The 17375-nt window shown below is 55.6% G+C and overlaps 1 protein-coding gene across 1 annotated transcript in view; it reads left to right on the top strand.

The window, feature by feature from the left end:
- The window catches only part of LOC127390590 (ATP-sensitive inward rectifier potassium channel 12), a 29233-nt gene extending 11895 nt beyond the window's left edge, over positions 1-17338 (top strand). Inside the window, exon 2 of the mRNA XM_051632399.1 lies at positions 15891-17338. Within this exon, the coding sequence (XP_051488359.1) occupies positions 16048-17337 (1290 nt within the window). The 5' untranslated portion in view covers positions 15891-16047 and the 3' untranslated portion in view covers position 17338. The remainder of the gene's footprint in view (positions 1-15890) is intronic.
- The last annotated feature ends 37 nt before the right edge of the window (positions 17339-17375 follow it).

Raw genomic sequence — 17375 nt, forward strand, 5'->3', positions numbered from 1 at the left:
ACTTGCCAGGCGTTCCCTAACGAACAGGCAGTCGTTGTCTCTGCTCAAAGTGTTTGTAAGTCTCAAACATAAAAAAATCCCTCAAAAACCCACTTGCAAATGCTGTTGTTCTAATTAGGGTACCGGGAAGAACTCATCCATCCTTGTGTGTCCAGTGCATCCTCATCTGTGCACGTGAAATTCGGGCCATCAAGCACCGACAGCCTCTCAGCGAGGCGCTCCCGGCCGGAGACAGGTCCTTAAATCATCCCTGAGCACTGGGGAAATGGCAGACAGAACCAGAGCAGAAAATGAAAAGGCAAAACATTGTTCCTGGAGCTTTTGGCCTGAATTATTTGCTCAGCTTTAATAATAAGTTGCACATAAGCAAAACTGAAGGGGCTCAGAGGATTGCTCTGGGGAAAATGGGTCTAGTGGATGCTCCCAGTCCCCAGCTGTCAGCCTTTGGGAATGGGAGCTGATGTGCTCTGGGAAGATGGGCTGGGAAAAGAGGGGAAAAAGAGACCCTCTTTAATGTGTTTGGGTGCAGTCTCCAGATGTGGGAGCTGGGATTGAAGCTTTTCCTTTATTTTTCTGGAGGCAGAGGGGAAAGCAGTGGTGGGGATGATCCTTCTCTGTCTCCTCTCCGTTGTTTCCATGTGTAAATACCTGGCAGGCATCAGCAAGGCAAACTCTGGGCTCTTTTCCCTTCCTTATTCTATGTTAGTTTGACTAAATCCAGCTTGTTTAGGATTAATCACTCCAGCTCTGCTGGTTGTGACCCCTTGGCCACCGTGCATGTTGAGCTTCTGCTGTTCCCCTTTTAATTGTAAAATGAGAAGTTGCTTTTTCTGCCTTTTTTTCTCTGGGATTACAGATTGCAAATAATGATTGCCTTAAACACAGGCTATTTCCCAGCTTGCTGTTGCTCACAGGGATGGGATCACTGGGTGCTTGGTGCAGGCGACACCAGGAGCCAGGCCAGTGCTGCGTTGGCACAATCCAACAGGCGCTGTTATTTTACTCACCTTAATTTAACTCCCCTTAATGTAACTCTCCTTGATTTAACTCTCCTCTTTCTCATCTTTACCACTTTTAATGAAGCAGAGGGGATGAGGTCTTGCATACTCATCTCTGGGTCAGTTTGATGGAAGGGTTGGCTCCTAGGAAGGCAATGGCTGGGGCAGATCCTGCTGCGTTGAACTGTCATGGATCCCTTTTTTCTCCTGTCCCCAGTTCGATGGGGTCACAGGGGGCATGAAGAGCTGTTTGCACTGAGCACCCGTAGCTGAACACGTATTCCTGGATTTATTGGCTTCTTTTGCTGCTTTTTCTTCTGTTTCTTTTCTGTGGGGTTATTTATAGCTGGGCCAGCTCCCTTCCCTGTCCTCCCCCCTCTCCTCCCTCCCCAGGTGCTGCCTTGAGGAGGCAGGTAGCTTGTTCCCAGCAAAGGATGCTGCCAGGGCTTTGCCCAAGGGCACAGGTAGAAAACATCCTGCAGGAACAATTTGCTGCAGAATTTATGCTGAACCAGCCAAATCGGGCAGTTTCAGGGGAGCAACCAGGAGTGCACTGAAATAATTTCCCCACTCTCCTCCAGCTCAATCCTGCAACCCAAAAATGTTTGGCAAGGAAAATCTAAACTGCCAATCCCTCATCCTCTGGGCTGGGCTGGGACCCGATTTTGGTGCGTCTGGCGATAGTAAAGTATCTGTTTTCCCCCAACTCCTTTCCTATGAGACTCCCCAAGGAGTCTGAAGATGCCAGACCACGTCCTCTGAGACCACCAAGGGTCTGGGTGTGTGGTGTGGGAGGGCAGGGAGGTCTCCAGGAGCCTGGACTGTGGCTCTGCATCTGCCCAGCTGCTGGCAGGACCCAACAGCCTCCCCCCAAATTGAAAGCCTGCTTCTAGGGTAAAAAAATAACAAAAAAATAGCAAAAAGCAAGTGGCTAGCTGCCACGCCATCTGTGCCTGCAGCATGGCACAGTGGTGACAAGCCCCCTGAGCACCTACAATGGGTGGCTGAAAGAGGTGACACCAGCCTTCCTCCTCCCTTACTCCCCCTCCGACAGGCATGTCCTGCTTCTCTGGGGAACAGCATATCTCCCTGGCATCTCTCTCTTTGGAAGCTTTGATTTCTTTTCCAGCTGTGGGTCTCCAGCCTCAGTAGCATGTCTTGGATATTTTTTTCTCCCCACAGTCCCCCTCCTGTTGATCCCAAGGGAAGGGCTGGTTGGAAATCTCCCTGGCAGCCCTGGTCAGAGGGGTTGGAGGGCTGGGGGCACAAGTTACCAGTTCACTTGTTTTCCTCAACGGGGCTTCAAAAAGTGATGGGCTGATGGGTGTGGAGTCTCAGGGGGGCAATTTCCCTGGCAGCATCCAAGCTGTGTCACCTCTCTGCTTGGCTCTGTGACGACAGTGTTGATTTGAATTCTTCCAACTTAAGACTGATTTAAATGATGGTGAAGTTGGGGGGTGGCGTGTGGGAGTAGAGCACTGAGCACTATTCTTTTTCGGTTGTCATATGCCTCCATAAAGACTTCTGCTTTGGGGATTTGCATAGATCCGTGGTCCAGATTGTGCTACAAAACCCACCGGTGGTCTGCAGAGCTATGGCAACAGCTCCTGTGCTGGCTCCCAAACCCAACCAAGCTGGAAAGTTTCAGTGTGTTTGCAAGTCTTTGTGCCAGGCTCTTTGGTTTGGAGGCTGCAACGGAGGCTCGGAGGGCAGCCAGAATCCCCCTCCCCACTCCTGACCCATGGCATTCCCACTCCTCTGCAGTCCCATCTGGGAGATGCCTGGCTACATCCTATCCCATCCCATTCTCTATTTTCTTCTATTTTCTATTGCTGTGATTTGCTATTATTTGCTATTTTCTATCCTATCCTCCAGCAGCACGTGCCGCGTTGCCGAGTGCTCGAGACCACTTTAATTTGATGGTGAAATGAGGAGGTTCAGGGGAAAAAAACCACCCGCTCCTGATGCTTTTGTGAAAAATGGTGTTTGGGCAATGACCTCATAGAGAAAGAGGCTGCAGATCGAGCCTGTCTCCTACCAGCAAAACCACAGGAGGTGAAAGAGAGGGATGGTGCAAATGCCCCAGCCCCAGGGAAGGCTTAATTCAGTGGCTGTAATGGCTGAGGACACGCACATCTGTAGGAAAGCAGGCTCCCTGCCTCACGCTGCTCCCAGAAGGGCTTGTTTGTTTAATTTTATCTCGCAAAGAAAATTATAAAAGGAACAAACCCAAAACAAACCAAAACCCAACAAACAACAAACCACCACCCTGTGGTTTTACTCAACTGCAGTGTAAAAAAGCCCCAGCAGAGCCTGGAGAGCACCAGGAACTGAAACCCTTGCCTGAGCTCAGGTATTTCCATCAGGGAAGGGGGCAGCCAAGGGGCTGGGACCCTGCTGCATGCCCACCCTGGGGCTGGCAGGATGGAGCTGGTTGTAGGAATCACCAGATCTGGAGAAATCAGGACGTGGCATCACCACTCCCCTCCCCAGCACTGTGGGGAGTGAGTGGATGTCCTGCACACCCCCCTGCCACCCGTCCTGCTGGAAACTTCATTGCCTAGAGCAGCTTATCCATAAAAGGAGGAGATATTTGCCCTTTGGGAGGCTGGGGGGGAGTTTCACTGAGGACCCCTCCACGGCAGCCCAGCCTGCCCAAGTGCCACCAATGCACTTTTGGACTAAGCAGAGTGAGACCAGTTGAATTTTGGGATCTTTGGCAGGGTGGGTGCTGTGCAAGCTGCCTCCTAAACCCCCACCAGGGCCATGGCTGGTCAGGACTGGTGCGGCTGGATAACGTGGGAGTGTTTGTGCTCTGGTTTCAGCTCATTTTCTTGGCTGTCATTAGTTTAAATTTCCGAGGGAGTCTGGGCTTGGCATCAGACGCTGACATCCTTTAATTTAGCAAATGTAAAAATGGGACCTTTTCCAACTGGAGTGATGAGAAAGGTCCCGCTCCGTTCCCCAGCCGCGGTGCCGGGCGCTGGCCGGGCCGTCGCTCCGTGTCCCCCCCACACTGTGACTGTGGCTGAGACCTCCCACACTCGTCACACGGGTGTGACAGCCCATCAGCACCATCCCTGCCCGCTGCTCAGCCCTGCTGGTATCTACCCATGGTCCTGGCTGGCAACGGAGGGGTTGGATGCAGGAGGGGAGCTTGCCGGGAGGAGGTGCCCGTGCCCCCCTGTGTCACCCCCGCAGCACCTGCTGAGATCCCGTCCCCAGCAGTGACACCCCTGAGCCCTGACAAGGGCCTTCTCCACCTCTGGGTTTGCGTAGAACGGTGCGTGTCCCCCCTAAGCTGCTTAATGAGGGTTAAGAGGCTAACGGGCTTATTACCAGCCATTATTTCCACAGCCCTGCAGGTGTCCCTGAAACCAGCCCCTCAGCACCCTGCTGCTGTCCCCGCCTGGGGTGCCGTGAGATTGTCAGTGCTCAGCTGGCTGCAGGGCAAATTGTTGGCTGGTTTCGGGGTGGTTTTGCACCCTGTTGCAATGACAAATGAGCTCTGGTTTTGGTAGGGGAGTGACGGGGCAGGGGGGGTGGAGAGGTGTGGGGTGGCATCCCTATGGATACCTCCTCCCTGCCCCGCCCTGGTCCCTCTGGCTCTGCCTCCAGAGCAGCTCTGCAGCATCCATGGGCGGTCGCCTGGAGACGGCCGTGGCGGGTTGCCACAGCGACGGAGCCTTTGCTCTGCATCCCTCCAACTCCACAGCCTTGGCCGAACTTGGGCAAGAGAAAAATACCCTGGGGAGGGGACACCTTCCCCCCCACCCCCCCACCAACCCTGGGTGATAAGGACAGGGCTGGGGAAACTGAGGCAGCTGCGAGTGATGGAGGTTTTGAAAACGTCCTGTGGATATCAGGGGGCAAAAAGTGATGGAAATGGGGCTGGTGGAGGGCAGGAGGTCCCTGCAGTCATTGGGCTGGGGGGGGTGTCAGTGCTTTGTGGGGGCAGGTGCTGGTGCAGCATCTCCACACGAGCTCTGCCAGCAGCAGGTTGACAGTCACCATGGCGATGTCAGCCACATGCAGGCTGTCATTGGCAGTGACATCCAGCACGTGCTGGGATGGGCTGGAGGGGTGGGCACACCCTGGAGGTTGGGGTCAGTCCCCCAGATCCCAGCCAGAAACAGAGGGCAGGGGGACTGGCCATGGTGCCACTGGGGACCCTCAGGGAGGGGGTCCCACGGGGCCACACAACTGGTCCCCAGCCCCAGGGACCCGCTGTGGTGAGGTGAGAGGAGGGTGAAGCCCTTTGGGGTGACCCTGGCAGTGGTGCCCCCTGCCCCCCCATAGAGGCCTCCCCCCAGGGCTATAATTACAGATGATGGAGGGCGAGGAGAGGTTACATAACTTTGGCATTTGGAAAATTCTTTCTGCTCCCTTATCAGCTTTATAAATACCTCGAGCTCAGGCCAGGCCAGGCTGGGGGGGGAAGGTGCTGACATGGGCTGCAGCTGGGCCCCATGCTCGGGCCCATCCAGCTGCCCTGCCTCAGTTTCCCTTTCTCTATAGGTGAAAGCATCCCTGCTGTATCCCACTGCTGTGCTAAGGGGAGGGCTCCTTGCTGGTGGTGTCAGCACTGTGGGACCAGCAAAGGCTTCTCACCTCCTGCAGAAAAGGAGGGCAATTTCACTTCCTCCCCTGGAAAAGGCTTGAAGGTGCTTTTTGAGTCATGACCCTCATTAAAAAGTAGTTGCAAACAGCCAAGGTCCTGTCTGTGGCCACCTGGTGCTGTGCTGTAATCTGGTGTCACATCCCTCAGGTTTGAATTTGTTGCATCCTTCTGGCTGGGTCCTTCATGGCCTAAAGATGTCTGGGTTGGGACTGGGTGATGCTTCGGCTGCTCCTGGTGGCGGGATGCTCGCCATGTCCTGCTTCCCCTGTGCCCCACAGCATCGTCACAGCCCTCAGGGACATCCCATGGTGGGATGCTGATGGGTCCTGAGCATCTCTGGTGACCACTGCTGCTGGCTGGGGCTGGGGGCGGGGCTGGGACAGGCCCCCCCCGCTCACGTGCGTTTGCATTTGCGCCACTCGCAAAGTTCTCTCCTCGCGGGGCTGTGGGAGGGCGGCCAGGGCCGTGTCGATACCCTGGGCTGTGTGTGCAGCCAAGGACAGCTGGGCTGGTGTTGTGTAACCCTCCGTGTGGCTCTGGGGACATGTCACCATGTCCTGCCCTCCCCAGGGTCACCAGACCTGGCCACTGCCCCAGCCACAGGTCACCTCTGCTCTGTGCCCACCCTGCGCTTGGGCTGGGATGCTGCCCCACATCTGGCTCTACATCTCCAAGGGATGTTGGTGGGCAGGGCTGGGACCCCCAGGGGTCAGTAGGCTGGTGTGGCTGGCAGCAGCATCCCCAGAAATCTTCCCTTGCTGGTGTTTTGGTTTTGCTCACTGGAGAACTGGTGCCCTGCCCCTCATCAGTCCCTGTGTGCGGGCACAGTGGTGCCCAGGCTCACCGACACCCCGGGCTTTGCGTTCACCTTGTTTGTTGTAGGGTTGCCCATGTTGTTTGTATAGGGCTGGCCAAAAGAAAAAAAAAAAAAGGACTCCTAGCTTCTACCTTGTTGCTTTTGTCACCTGGCAGCATGTACCCCAGTGAGGCACCCAGCAGTGACCTGGGCTAGGCGAAGGGGCAGGGGAGGGAACACAACCCGGTGTGCGTCCAGCCTCTCACTGGTTGGAAACAACCTTTTAAACACTCAGGACTCTGCCCACAGGGTCAGCAGCTGCTGGGGCCCTTAATGGAGTGATGCATGACTGAGGCTGGGGCACAGAAATAATGAGAAAGGAGTTATTTTAGGGACTGCCATGTCTGCCTGGTGGACCTTCTTGGCCACCCCTGTTGGAGCAGGGCTTCCCAAAGGAGGTGGGTTCCCTGAGTCGTGGCAATGGGGTGATGGAGGATGATGTTGGGCAGAGGTTTGACTTCTTGCTACCAGGGCTGGGCTGACAGGGCACCCAGGGCTGGTACCCACGGGCAGGGAGTGAGGGAGGATTAATTGAGCTGCTGATCTCTGACGGTGAGAGGGGATGGGGAGCAGTGAGCCCCCCCGGCGTTACGCAACGCCTGCGCCTAATCTTCACCGCAGCAGATAAAGACGATCCCCCAAGTACCCTGCCCTGCCTGTGCCACCCCTGCAGCTGCTTGGGTTTGGGGTCATGTCTGCAGTCTGGGGGTGTCCAGCTTCCCGGTGGAAAGGGCAGAAACCCAGGGCCAGAAACCTGGTGCCCCCCAGGAAGGAGATTTCCTCCAACCAGGCTCAGCTTGAGGAATGAAGGCATTAAAAGGAGCCCCTGAAGGATTTAAAAGACGTTGAAACTCTTGAACTGGTGTGGGCAGAGCTGTGAGCTGGAGGAAAACTAGTAGCAGCAAAGTGGTGCAAAGGTCTCTTTTGTCTTGAAGATCCTGTGTGTGCCAGGGTGGGTTGTCATCCCCAACAGAAAAGGAGGAGGATTTTTCTTCCTCTTCTGGGAAATGCTTGAGGAAGGGTTTTGGGCAATGGCCATTGTTAAAATAGCAGGATCAAAGAACCAAGGTCTTGCCTTGGCCACTCGGTCTGATCCCCCAGGTCTGAATGTGTTGCATCTTTCTGGCTGCTCCTTCACATCCCAAAAATTTCTGAAATCCCCTTTGAGCTGTTCCTCTTCCAGTCCCCCGACACTGGCCATATCCTGGGCAAGTTTCCACTAAGGTATCTTGGGCTTCCTTCCACCCACAGCTCTCACTTGCCATACCCTCAATTTTGCTCCCTACCCCTTAGAAAGTCCCCTTCACTGGCCTTGGCTCCCCATGGCCCCAGCCGAGGTGCAGCAGCTCCTGTACATGTAGGGAAGAAGAGAGGCTGTAATCTGAGCTCAGGAGCAATTAGCCAGGGTGGGCAGTGAAGTCCCTGCCACCCACTTGTTCCCTCGGCCGCTGGCATCAGGATCAGCATCTGCAGCTCCTGCTGCCACAGGCGGGTAAGTAGGGCCAGGATGGTGGTTTTGCCCGAGCACAGCACGAAGGGCCATGGAGATGATCCAAAGGCTGGAGCAGCTCTGCTCTGGAGACAGGCTGAGAGAGTTCGAGTGTTCAGCCTGGAGAAGAGAAGGCTCCAGGGAGACCTTAGAGCACCTTCCAGTGCCTGAAGGGGCTACAGGAAAGTTGGGAAGGGACTTTTGGCAAGTGCAGGGAGTGGTGGGATGAGGGGGAACGGTTTCAAACAGAAAGAGGGAGATTGAGATGAGATTTTAGGAATAATCCTTTTCTGTGAGAGTGGTGAGATACTGGCCCAGGTTGCCCAGAGGATGTGAGGATGCCTCATTCCTGGAAGTGTTCAAGGGCAGGTTGGATGGGGCTTGGAGCAACATGGTCTAGTGGGAGGTGTCCCTGCCTGAGGCAGGGGATTGGAAGTAGGTGATCTTTAAGGTTCCTCCCAACCCAAACCAGTCTGTGATTCTATGATTCCTCCCCAACTTCTTCCTCATGGGGTTAAAAGTCAAATTTTGGGCTCTTGATGACACCTTAACCTGCAGTGATGCTGAAAGGCACTGGAAACACTTATAGGGTGGAAATGGCATTTTATCCCAGCACAGCCAAAGAGCCAGGAAAATTTTCCTGGGATTACGGGTCATGGGATGTATTTTCCACGGAACGTTGAGCAATTGCCAATGTATGGATGGAGCAGGAATAACTGTCACTTCTGTGCTCATTCCACTCTTTTCCATGCCATTCCCAGCCAAAATGCCACAGTGGGAAGAACGATGCCGAGCGCCTCAGCATCGCTCTTCCTGAGGCTCCTGGCTCCATCTGATCCTGCTGGCAGCCCCATCATTCCCAACCTGCCTCACGTCGCTCCTGCAGGATAAACACTTCCCTGGGCTCGGGCTCTGCCCACACATGTTATTTCCCTCCAGCAGGAGACACGAGTGAGAGCAGAACTTGGTGGGAAAGCCTGCCATGGGAGTAGTGGGATTTGGGAGAGGAATGTTGATGGGAGCTGGGCAAGAGGGAGGTGCAGGATTAGTCCTGCTGTGGGCAAGCTGGGGCTGAGTGGGGTCCAGATCGATCACCTTCTGCCTCTAACCCAAGGTGTGGGCAGTTACTGCTCCATGAAATACTTGATGCCCATGATATCCTGGGGATGCTGCTGAGCTCTGTCCTGGTGCTACCTGTGGCGTGGGAGCCCCTGGGCTCTGCAGCCCTTGGCTCATCTCCAGCTGGTTGGTGATAAAATCCGCTTGAAGACATCTGCCCTTTCCATCCCCTTTTCCCTGTCTTCCCACGGTGCTTTTTAGCAGTCGGGCGATTCCCCAGGGCTGGGTCAGGGTTGCTGCATTCCCCACGAGCCTCTTGGCACGTGCTGGATGAGAACCCACCATCCCTGATGGGAGCCTGAGTCCTTGCAGAGGCCCCAGCAATGGCACAGCCGGGGCGCAGGGCAGGCAGGAGCGTGGCTGGTTGGTTTTTGGCTCTGTCTTCTCCTGCCCGCGCAGCCCCATCGCTGGCATTTGTCCTGCAATGGTTTGGGGCTGGGGTTGGAGCCTGGCACCTCTCCAGATTTGAGAGCGTGCAGGAGGGACCCAGAGCCATGTGATGGAGGAGAGTGCATGAGGACGGCACAAAACCGCCCCAAGGTCACCCCTCTGAGAACACCCTCTGGCCCACGTGGTCCAGGGGTGGGGGGTTTTTGGGAGGGAGGATCCCATTCAGCCCCTTTGGGGAAGGGGACTTGCTTGGGGGCAGCTGGGCCAGGTGATACTTCAACACAAAGCCCCAAAACACCCCCCAGTCACGAGTCCCACCCAGGGGGGCTCATCTTCACCCTCCAAGCACCTCATGGACACCCATAGCTGGGTCCCTTCCCCCACCCAGCACCAGGCATCTCCATCACCTGTATCCCAGCCCCACTGGCCCCAGGAGACTCTTGGGACACCCCAGTCACCAGGGTAGGACATGGGGAGAGGGCACAGGGCACGGCCACCTCAAAGCCTTTATTCCTGGGGTTGCAGGGCTGCCAGGAGCAGATCTCTGACGTCCTGGGAGCCAAATCCTGTGGGGCGTGGGGCATGAGCAGGCTGGGAAGGCTCCCCTCCCCCTCGCTAAATCCCTTCCCCGGCGCAGGACAGTAGGTTACGGGACTCGACCAGAGGTTGGATTTAAAGGAGATTACAACTTCTTCCCCAGGATAATCTAGAAATTCAATTAAAACTCTCTGTCTCTGGGCCGGGCTGCAGCAGGGCCACGGGGCACCCTGCGCACCCTGCGCCCGCAGCCATGGCCGAGGAGAGCTGGGGTGACCCCCCCGGGCACGAGCCAGGTAAGGGCTGAGCCCCCCACACCCTTTGGGGGGTCTCATCAGAGCCCCCCCCCTGCTCACAGGGTCAGCTGGGGCTCTGCCCCTTCCCGGGGTGATTCTCTGGGGTATTAACACCCATCCTCTGAGCCAGGGGAGGGGTGCAGGGAAGGAGATGTGGGGAGGGGGCTGTGGGTACCCCGGAGGTCTTAGGAAGAGCAGCGCAAGGACAGGGTGGCCTGGATGCATCCCGTGGGGTTTTGGGGCATCTTTTGGCAGCCCTCAGTGTGACTGAACCTGCCAAGGCCCTCAACCCCCCCTTGCTGTCATCCTCACCCCCAGCCATGTCCTGCTGTCCAGCCATAGGAACGTGAGCAGACAAGACAAACAGCTGGTGTTTGCCAGGAGAGTGAGATGGGATTTCAGGACCCGGCAGGGTGGCAGGCCTGTCCATGGTCTGGGGGGACTGTGGGTGCTGCTGTGTTCTCCAACACCCCCCGTGCTGCAGCTGGACTGGGGGAAACATCACCCAGGAGTGGTGGGAGGACAGCAGGGACAGACACGCAGCCCTGGGGTCCCACCACTGCAGCATGTGGGTGCTGGAGCTGCTGGTACAGAGGCAGCCAGACCTGGATTCTTGGTTCCCTCCTCCTGCCATGGAGTTGGGGACACTGTGCATCCTCCAAAAGGATCTTTCCCAGGATCTCCTCTGATCCAGGACAGGTTTAACAGCACTTTTGGGGTACTTAGGCACAAGCCACCTGGCCCCAGCAGTGCTGAGTGCTGCATGTGGCCCCTTTTCTCCTCCCATGCCTGTGGTGGCATTTGCATGTGGCTTGGGGGGATAAGGATGAGCCAGCACTGCTCCAGGCACTCTGTCACCTCCAGCCTCCCCTTCCTTGTCCCCAGTGCCTCAGTTTCCTACTGTGTGCACCATCAAGGTTTACAGACAGCAAGGTCTCAGCTGCTCACTGGAACTAAGAGGATGTGTGGGGGTCCAAGTGGAGGGGTGCGTGCCTGTGGCTGTTTTCTATCAATCTTGATGCCCAAACAGAACAGTTTTTCCTCATTAGGATTGCACTGTGGTGGGAGCCTCTTGCCTGTCCTCCCTGCCAGCAGAGGGGAAGCAGGGGCTGTTTATCCTCTGGATTTATCAGAGCCTGGCCAGTCTTGTGTCAACCCTTAATTTACTGGAAATGCCCAAAGATGAGGTGTTGGAGAACAGAGCTATTGAGTGGCGGAGATGGGCCACAGCATCCCTGCTTTGCATCTAAGCTTGGGGATCCCCCACCTGTGCTTCCCCCCACTCCCCATTTTGTGGGTGCTCAGCACTGGGTCCCTCCCTGGGGTGGGGGGAGCAGGAGTGGTTTGGGCCCCCCGGGCAGTGCTGGCTCGGCCGCAGCCCCGTGCCGGGAGCAGAGCTCCCTGCTCTGTGCTGACATTGTCATCCCAGGGCATGAAGGGCATCGCTGCGGGAGATGAAATAGCTGCTTTATCTCCTGGCACAGCACCCAGCATGACCTCCTTGCCTTGTCCCCTCTCAGGCTGTCTCCTCTCCCACCAGGGGACCCGTGGATGCCCCAGCTTGGCTCCTCCAAGTCCCTTTCGGGTTGATCCCACCCAAACGCAGCCTGTTTCCTCTCACACTCCCATAAACTGGGAGAAAATCACTGCTTGGGGGGTGCGGGGGGGGGGACACAGGAGCCTGGTTGCTGCCTCCATGTTCCTAAAACACATCCCTTCTGGAGGCACAGGGAGAGGTGTGATGATAAATCACATCAACATCTCCAGCTGGCTCTAACCAACGACCTCCCTGACACTCAACACGTTTTCCCGGCGCTCTGGCGGTTGAGAATATTGGCGTTAACATTTAACTCCCTTAAAAAAAAATCTTTAAAAAATTAAATAAATAAATAACATTAGCCAGGCAGTTGGCAGATTGCTGGAGACACTTGGATTCTCTGCGGGAAACCGCTCGGCAGTGGGAGTTTGGTTGCTGCAGTTTAGTGGCAGGAGTTCTTGCCTGGAATGTCAGCTCGTTACTGGGGGATCTGAGGCATCGCTGCCTTCGAAGCCCCCGGGGAGCTGGGGGTCCTTCCTTCCTGCTCCTAACATGAGGGCTCTGTTTCCTACATGTTAATGCTGTTAGTGCTGCATGAGACATGTGACACGAGTGGCAGGGGACGGTCCCAGACCCCCCTGACACCCGGCAGGGGTTTGTCTGCACTGAAGCTGGGGCTGGAGGTGGGATCAAGGCTCTGGGGGTTAGGAGAAGTTTGGAGTTTTTTGTAAAATGGTGATGCCCGGGGTGTGAACCCGCTGGGAAGGAGGCAGGGAGGAGGATGTCACCTCCTGTGACTCCTCCACCAGTTCTAGGGGCAGCTTTGGTTGTGGGGACATTGGGGTGACACTGGAGGGTGACAGCTGTGGACCCTGCCAGAGCCCGGGGGTCCTCAGGTTTCCAGGGGCCCTCTCCCACCCCGAGCCCCCTGTAGGGGCAGTGGGAGGAGGCAACAGCCTTCACATTAAACCCACACCAGAAATTCAGCTTTTGGCAGCCTTGGGAAAGCTGATTTCAAGCAAAACTGGGAACTAAATATGGCGTCCCAGGTGGGAGCTGTGGGATGTGACATGAGAGGGGTCCTGCCCCCCAGAAAGTGTCACCCCCTTGGGTCCGTTGGGATGTCCCTGCCGTGGGGGGTTCCCCAGGGTCTGGGATGGGGAGTAATCCTGGGGAACATGGGAGGGGGTGGAGGAGAGGGGAGGGAGATGGAAGAAGGTGGGTGGGAAGGAAGGCAGGAAGGAAGACAGGAAGACAGGAAGCAGCCAGGAAGGAAGGAGAAAAAATAAGGGAGAGAAAAAGGGAAGAAGAGAGGGAGAAAAAGAAGGAAAGGAAAGAAAGGAAAGAAGGGAAGGGAAGGGAAGGGAGATGGGAAAGGGAAGGGAAGGGAGATGGGAAAGGGAAAGATAAGCAGGAAGGAAGGGAGAAAGGAAGAAACAGAGCAAGAAAGGAGGGAAGAGAGGAGGGAAGGTGGGTGGGTGGTGGTGACTGGGGAGCCTGAGGGTCCCCGTGATTGTCACCCCTGGGAGGGCAGTGCTGCCTCTGCAGTCACCCGGGCACGTCTGCCCTCCCAGCACAGTTAATCCAGACCCCAGCTAATCCTCTCGCAGGTCACTGGGAGCTCATTGCATTTTGTTCACTTCTCAAATGCATCCAGAATTAATTAAAAAAAAAAACCCAACAGCAGATTCATCCCATGGCAAAAGCATTCTGAGCATCTCCCTGGGGCAAGCCAGAGGGGTGCTGGAGAAGGAGCCTTTTCTGGCTTCAAATGCTCAACTTTTTTTTAAAAAAATAGAAGTGAGAACGTATCTTAAGGAATGTAGCTGGTGTGATGAGAAGAAAGACTCAGGATGGCTGAGCAGGCTGGGGTTTGACAGCATGTGTCTGCAGCCAGCCTGACCAGTCAGCCCCACGAGGCCACTTGGGTCCCCTTTGACTTTCAGGGATTATGAGGCTGTAAATATTCACTGTTAATATTAACTGTTCCTGCCTATTTTGTGCTTCCCCGTGGCTGTAATGAGGGAGAGGATCTCGTACCGACTGCTCCAGCTGGGTGGAACAACCTCCTGCTCTGCTAATGAGTAACTGTGGTGCTTGAAGAAATAAGCATTGGGGTAAAAAAGGGTTGTGCCTGGATTGCAGCAGGTGGAAATACGTGATTTGGTGTCTAAGATGGTGCCACACGTGGGTCTGGGAGGTTCGGGAAGGTTCTCAGTGCTCCTGCTTGTGGTGCTGGGATTCTGCAGGGATCCCCCAAATCCCCAGGCTGGATCTGGGGAGAATTTCAGGAAAAACAACCCAGGGTTTGCTGCGCCTGACAACGCTCTGTGCTGCTGGTGGGGTGGCCTGGGCCACCGTGTCATGGAAAGGGTGTTCTTGTCCCAGTGTGTCCCTGGGGGCTGGAGCTGATTGCAGGGATCGACCACATTGATGGGGCCAGTGGATCCAACACAGCACGTCCCGGGCATGAGTTGGGCACCTCTACCCTGGGGGGACGGGATGTGGAGGGGGCTCTGCACCCACTCCCCCACCACATTGCTGTGCCATCTGGGTCCCAGCAAGAGGGTTCCATCCCCCTTGCCACTAAAGAAAGGGATGAGCTGTGGCAACAGGTGGTTTGGGGAGTGCTTCTGCTGTGGATCACAGAGTCACAGAATGGTTCAGGTTGGATGGGACACCTCCCACTAGACCAGGCTGCTCAAAGTCCCGTCCAGCCTTGCCTTGAGCACTTCCAGGGCTGGGGCATCCCTGGGATCTCTTTAGGGTGCTTGGGACGTGCTACTTGGCTTCTCCACAATCGTACCCACTGTCGGAAGCAGCCCCAGGTCCCATCACAGAGGCATCGAGGAGCCCAACTGACTTGGGCCACCTAACCCGTGTCCATGCTGCTTCTGCCTCTCTCCCAGGCAAAGCTGAGGGTAGGTCCCTGACCCTGAAGCTGAGCCCTCCAGATGGGACCAAAGCAGCTCCCCATTCCCCAGTGGCAGTTGTCCCTTCATAAGACTTGGCCAGCAAAACCCATCTGTGACCGTAGATGGCTCCATGTCCCAATGGATGTGTTGGGAAAGCTGCTCCTCGGGACATCTGCCCTGCACAAGTGCCTTCCCTGGGCCTTCTCCAGCTGGCTGCCTGTTGGCCATGGCCTCTCCCACCCTGGCCTGGGGGACAGAGGTTAAATCCACATCTCCCTGTGGTTTTCCTTGACCCCAGAGGAGCTGGTGCTGGGGTGGGGCGAGTGCTGTGCTGGGCAGGGATCCATCTGGCACAGGCAATGGGAGCTGAAGAAGCCACTTGTGGGCGTACCTTGATTAATATCCCTGTGCTGAGGAGACCAGTTTGGCCTCATTGCTTTCCCCTCCAGCAGCCCAACCCTGCCCTGACAGCCAAGCTCACGAGAAAAGACTCCAGTGCTGACCCAAGGTTTTTCATCTGTGGGTGTCCTTGAGGGTCCCAACTCATAGAATCACAGAGAATCATAGAATGGTTTGGGTTGGAAGGGACCTTAAAGATCATCTAGTCCCAAACCCCCTGCCTCAGGCAGGGCCACCTCCCACCAGAGTGGGTTGCTCCAAGCCCCATCCAACCTGCCCTTCAACACTGCCAGGGATGAGACATCCACCACTTCCCTGGACAACCTGTTCCAGTGTCTCAGCACCCTCACACTAAGGAATTTCTTCCTAATGTCTGACCTAAATCTCCTCTCTTTCCGTTTAAAACCATTCCTCCTTGTCCTTTCACTACCAGCCCTTTTAACGAATCCCTCCCCAGCTTTCCTGTAGCCCCTTCAGGTACTGGAAGGCCACCATAAGGTCTCCCCAGCAAGGTTTGCTCACCCATATCATAGTATGGAAGAACAAACTCTTAAGACTTCTTCCTTCCTCCTGTGTGGTTTTTGGGAACAGCTTAGCCATAAGGGGGAGATTTAGAATCCTGCAGGTCGTTCTTGCTCAACATGCACCCATCCACCCCATCAGACCCATGGCCAAACAGCCCCTCGGGTCCCGTTGCTGCGGTAACGGCCATGTCTTTGTTTTCTCATTGCAGAACCTCTCACGGGATCTGCGTGGTGATCTGTGGCCAAGACGTGGAAGCTTGGGACTTCTCTTCCACTGCAACAGAATTTGGGGGGAGGGCAGGGGTGGGCCAGGGGGACCCCAGGAGTCAGAAGACCCTTCACCTTCACTGTGGGCTTGGCTCAGGGATGACTGCAGGTAGAGTCAACCCTTACAGCATCGTGTCCTCTGAGGAAGACGGGCTGAGGTTGACCACCATGCCAGGTATCAACGGCTTTGGCAATGGGAAAATCCACACCAGGAGGAAATGCAGGAACAGATTTGTAAAGAAGAACGGTCAGTGCAATGTGGAGTTCACCAACATGGATGACAAGCCCCAGAGGTACATTGCAGACATGTTCACCACGTGCGTTGACATCCGCTGGAGGTATATGCTCTTGCTCTTTTCCCTGGCATTTCTGGTGTCCTGGTTACTGTTTGGACTGATTTTCTGGCTAATTGCACTCATTCACGGAGACCTAGAAAACCCAGGTGGAGATGATAGCTTCAAACCTTGTGTTCTGCAGGTCAATGGCTTTGTGGCTGCTTTTCTGTTCTCCATTGAGACCCAAACAACTATTGGTTACGGCTTCCGCTGCGTGACGGAGGAGTGTCCACTCGCCGTCTTCATGGTGGTGGTTCAGTCCATCGTGGGCTGCATAATTGACTCATTCATGATTGGTGCAATAATGGCAAAGATGGCCAGGCCCAAAAAACGGGCCCAGACATTACTTTTCAGCCATAATGCAGTAGTGGCAATGAGAGATGGGAAACTCTGCCTGATGTGGAGAGTTGGGAACCTCCGCAAAAGCCACATAGTAGAAGCTCACGTACGAGCTCAGCTAATTAAGCCCAGGATCACAGAAGAAGGGGAGTACATCCCGCTTGACCAAATAGACATCGACGTGGGGTTTGATAAAGGCTTGGACCGTATCTTCTTGGTGTCTCCCATCACCATTCTCCATGAGATCAATGAAGACAGCCCCTTGTTTGGGATCAGCCGCCAGGACTTGGAGACGGATGACTTTGAGATCGTGGTCATCCTGGAAGGCATGGTAGAAGCCACAGCTATGACGACACAAGCTCGGAGCTCCTACCTGGCCAGCGAGATCCTGTGGGGCCACCGCTTTGAGCCCGTCTTGTTCGAGGAGAAAAACCAGTACAAAGTAGACTATTCCCACTTCCATAAAACCTACGAGGTCCCGTCCACCCCCCGCTGCAGCGCCAAGGACTTGGTGGAGAACAAATTCCTGCTGCCCAGCACCAACTCCTTCTGCTACGAGAACGAGCTGGCCTTCATGAGCCGTGATGAGGAAGAGGAAGACGACGACAGCCGGGGCTTGGAGGACCTGAGCCCGGACAACCGGCACGAGTTTGACCGGCTTCAAGCCACGATAGCGTTGGATCAGCGGTCGTACAGGAGGGAGTCGGAAATATGACTCTGGGTCCTTCCGTTGACTTTTCCGAGGGTATTTTT

The sequence above is a fragment of the Apus apus genome, chromosome 14, assembly GCF_020740795.1.
Source record: "Apus apus isolate bApuApu2 chromosome 14, bApuApu2.pri.cur, whole genome shotgun sequence".
Taxonomy (NCBI): Eukaryota; Metazoa; Chordata; class Aves; order Apodiformes; family Apodidae; genus Apus; species Apus apus.